The sequence below is a fragment of the Protobothrops mucrosquamatus genome, unplaced genomic scaffold, assembly GCF_001527695.2.
Source record: "Protobothrops mucrosquamatus isolate PMUCROS unplaced genomic scaffold, P.Mucros_1.0 scaffold1017, whole genome shotgun sequence".
Lineage (NCBI taxonomy): Eukaryota > Metazoa > Chordata > Lepidosauria > Squamata > Viperidae > Protobothrops > Protobothrops mucrosquamatus.
Genome location: NW_015387253.1, coordinates 33,196 through 36,199, shown reverse-complemented (window position 1 = coordinate 36,199; position 3,004 = coordinate 33,196). Strand labels below are relative to the sequence as shown.

Genomic DNA, 3,004 nt, shown 5'->3' with positions numbered 1-3,004 from the left:
ACAGTGCCGGCTGGCGACCCCCAGGGGGAGGGCCTTCTCGGTGGGAGCTCCCACCCTCTGGAACGAACTACCCCCAGAGATCCGGGTGATCCCGGATCTCCCCTCCTTCTGCCGCGCCCTTAAGACATGGCTCTTCCAACAAGCGGGATTGGCCTAGGGGAATTTTTAGTGGGGTTTTAAGAATAATTTTAAATTGACATAGGCCACATCAAATATTTCATTTTAATTAGGTTTTAAAGTGGGTATTTTTATCTTTGTATCTGTTTTACCAGGCTGTCAGCCGCCCTGAGTCCGTAAGGAGAAGGGCGGGATAAAAATTCAAACAAATAAATAAAATAAAATAAATAAACATAAAAACACATATCTATGAATTATAAAAAGTAAAATATGAGTTACTATAGTGGAATACGGTGCTGAGTTGAGGAGAGAGTGAATCCCAGATGCTGGGATTCTTTAAAATTGTCTTAGCCAAGATATCTTGAATCAAAAATTGGTGGTGAATAGTTCTGTTAATGTGGTGGAATTTGGTGCTGAGTTGAGGGGAGGAGTGAAATTAATCCAGTCTGGCAAGAATAATACCAGACTCAAGGACCAGAAACAACATGATGAGCTGATCAGAGTAGTATATTTATTGTTGCTCGCCTGTGGTAATTGTCAGTTAATAATGATATTGTCAGTAATTATAAATATAAAAAAATCAGCTATATAGAGTAATAAGTGAATGAAATAAGCTTATCTTTCCCAAGCCTTTATGGAAAGTATCAGAAAATTGTTTTTTGCTTTTAGCCATTTATTGCAAGAAGAAATTTGATTAGATGTAATAAAAATGGTCTGAGAAGAAAGATAGGAATTCTTATCTTCCTATGAATCAGCCATCTTAAATGCAAAAACTGGTGCTACTATGCCTCTATATAACTTGTTTTCCACTAACAATTTTCTGCTGCAACAAATGCAGCTGCAGGAAACTACTTGATGCATTCATTGTTCATTCAGCTGATCTTCTGATTCAGCAAGAATCCCATATATCCTTCTTCAGACAGCAACATAATTAACTCATGGAATCCATTGCTACAGAAGGTAGTGATAGCTATTAATTTGGATGACTTTAAAAGAGAATTGGATAAAGTCATGGAAGACAGATTTATCATGTCATGACTCAGTATCATTTCCATGGAGAGAACAGGGTGCCTTACAAATACCAATTGCAACAAAGAGTAGGGGATTGTGCATACATCTCCCATTGCTAGCACCTCAGAGGTACCTGGTTAGTAACCATTAGAAACAAAATGGTAGACTAAGATAGAACTTGTTTTAAGGCTATTACATGTTTTCCATGTGTCTTCTTCCAATATTGTGCTTAGAAACCCCCACATTGTAATGCTGTTTCTCATGGAACATTGCAATCAAAAATATTTTTGAAAAGTATAAAGAAAACTGAGTCATGACATGATAAATCTGTCTTCCATGACTTTATCCAATTCTCTTTTAAAGTCATCCAAATTAATAGCACCTCAGAGGTACCTGGTTAGTAACCATTAGAAACAAAATGGTAGACTAAGATAGAACTTGTTTTAAGGCTATTACATGTTTTCCATGTGTCTTCTTCCAATATTGTGCTTAGAAACCCCCACATTGTAATGCTGTTTCTCATGGAACATTGCAATCAAAAATATTTTTGAAAAGTATAAAGAAAACAAAGGTCATCCTGTTTTCTATTAAAAAAATAATCCTCAATCCATGGCTGGGAAAATGTCATCACTGAGTCCAACTTTCATAAACCAGAAAATAATAAAAGCAAAATATATTTCTAGCACAGCATAGTAGGAAATATAATTTCCATTCACAATCCTAAGCACTCTGAATTTTAAAGCTATTGTGCTTGCATTTTCCATTTAATAACCATAATTTTAAAATATTAGTAATGCATTATATATGGCTTTTCATATTATTCTAAGACACTTTGCGGTAATTATTTGTATTTTTTTTCTTTTAGTACAAACAAGTTGAACAGTACATGTCCTTTCACAAGCTACCTGCAGATATGCGTCAAAAAATCCATGATTATTATGAACACCGTTACCAAGGCAAGATCTTTGATGAAGACAGCATTCTTAATGAACTCAATGACCCTCTTCGGGAGGTAAGAAAGCAGTGTTGATGATGTACTAGGAAAGAAAAGCCTTTCTCAATTTGAACTGCAGGAGATTTCAGAAAGTTTATATTTCCTTAATGCACAGGTTTTTGTTTTGAGCAGTTGTCTTGACAAGATCTTTAGAAGTGGTTTTCCATTGCCTTCTTTCTAACGTCATCCACTTGGCTTTGTACCTAAGGCAAGCAAGACTCAAGGATCCTCCCAGGTTTATAGCCTGGTGCCACTGTTATATCAAACTAGATATAAACTTGGATGTATAGTTATAGACAGTGCTTTTTTTGTTAAAAAAAAAAAAGGGTGCCGGAACTCACACACGTCATACAACCCGCCTTGCCTACCCTACAAGGTTCCATCCAAAAAAGGTGCCGGAACTCCGTTCTGGGCGTTCTATGAGAAAAAATTATAGATAATATGTGGAATGTCTCATATCTGATGCCTGGAACCTGCAGGTAGAGTTAGAAATTCATTCCTATGAATTCTTATTTCCATATAAAATTGGACCTTTTATTTAAACAGATCCAAAAGTAACCAGTGCTGATAGCTCCATGACATACACATGTGTGTGTACGTGCACACATGCAAGCACATTTGTCTTCAAGTCAGTTTTTGACTCCCAAAGACTACCTGGACAAATCACTGCAGTTTCTTGGCAAGATTTCAGAAACAGTTTGCCATTTCCTCTTTCCTAGGGCTGAGAAAGAGTGACTGGCCTAAGGCCATCCAGCAGAATCATATTTGCTTGGTTTCTAGCCAGATGCCTTAATTACAACACCATAGTGGCTCTCTTAGTTTTATTTTTTTAAAACAACTCCATAGCAGAATTATTTAAATGGCTGTGGTTGCCGGCGCCCC

At 36.8% G+C, this 3,004-nt stretch overlaps 1 protein-coding gene across 1 annotated transcript in view; it reads left to right on the top strand.

The window, feature by feature from the left end:
- HCN1 (hyperpolarization activated cyclic nucleotide gated potassium channel 1) overlaps positions 1 to 3,004 on the top strand; it is a 164,392-nt gene that overhangs the window by 135,700 nt on the left and 25,688 nt on the right. The window contains exon 5 of the mRNA XM_015819907.1: positions 1,994 to 2,140. Within this exon, the coding sequence (XP_015675393.1) occupies positions 1,994 to 2,140 (147 nt within the window). The remainder of the gene's footprint in view (positions 1 to 1,993; positions 2,141 to 3,004) is intronic.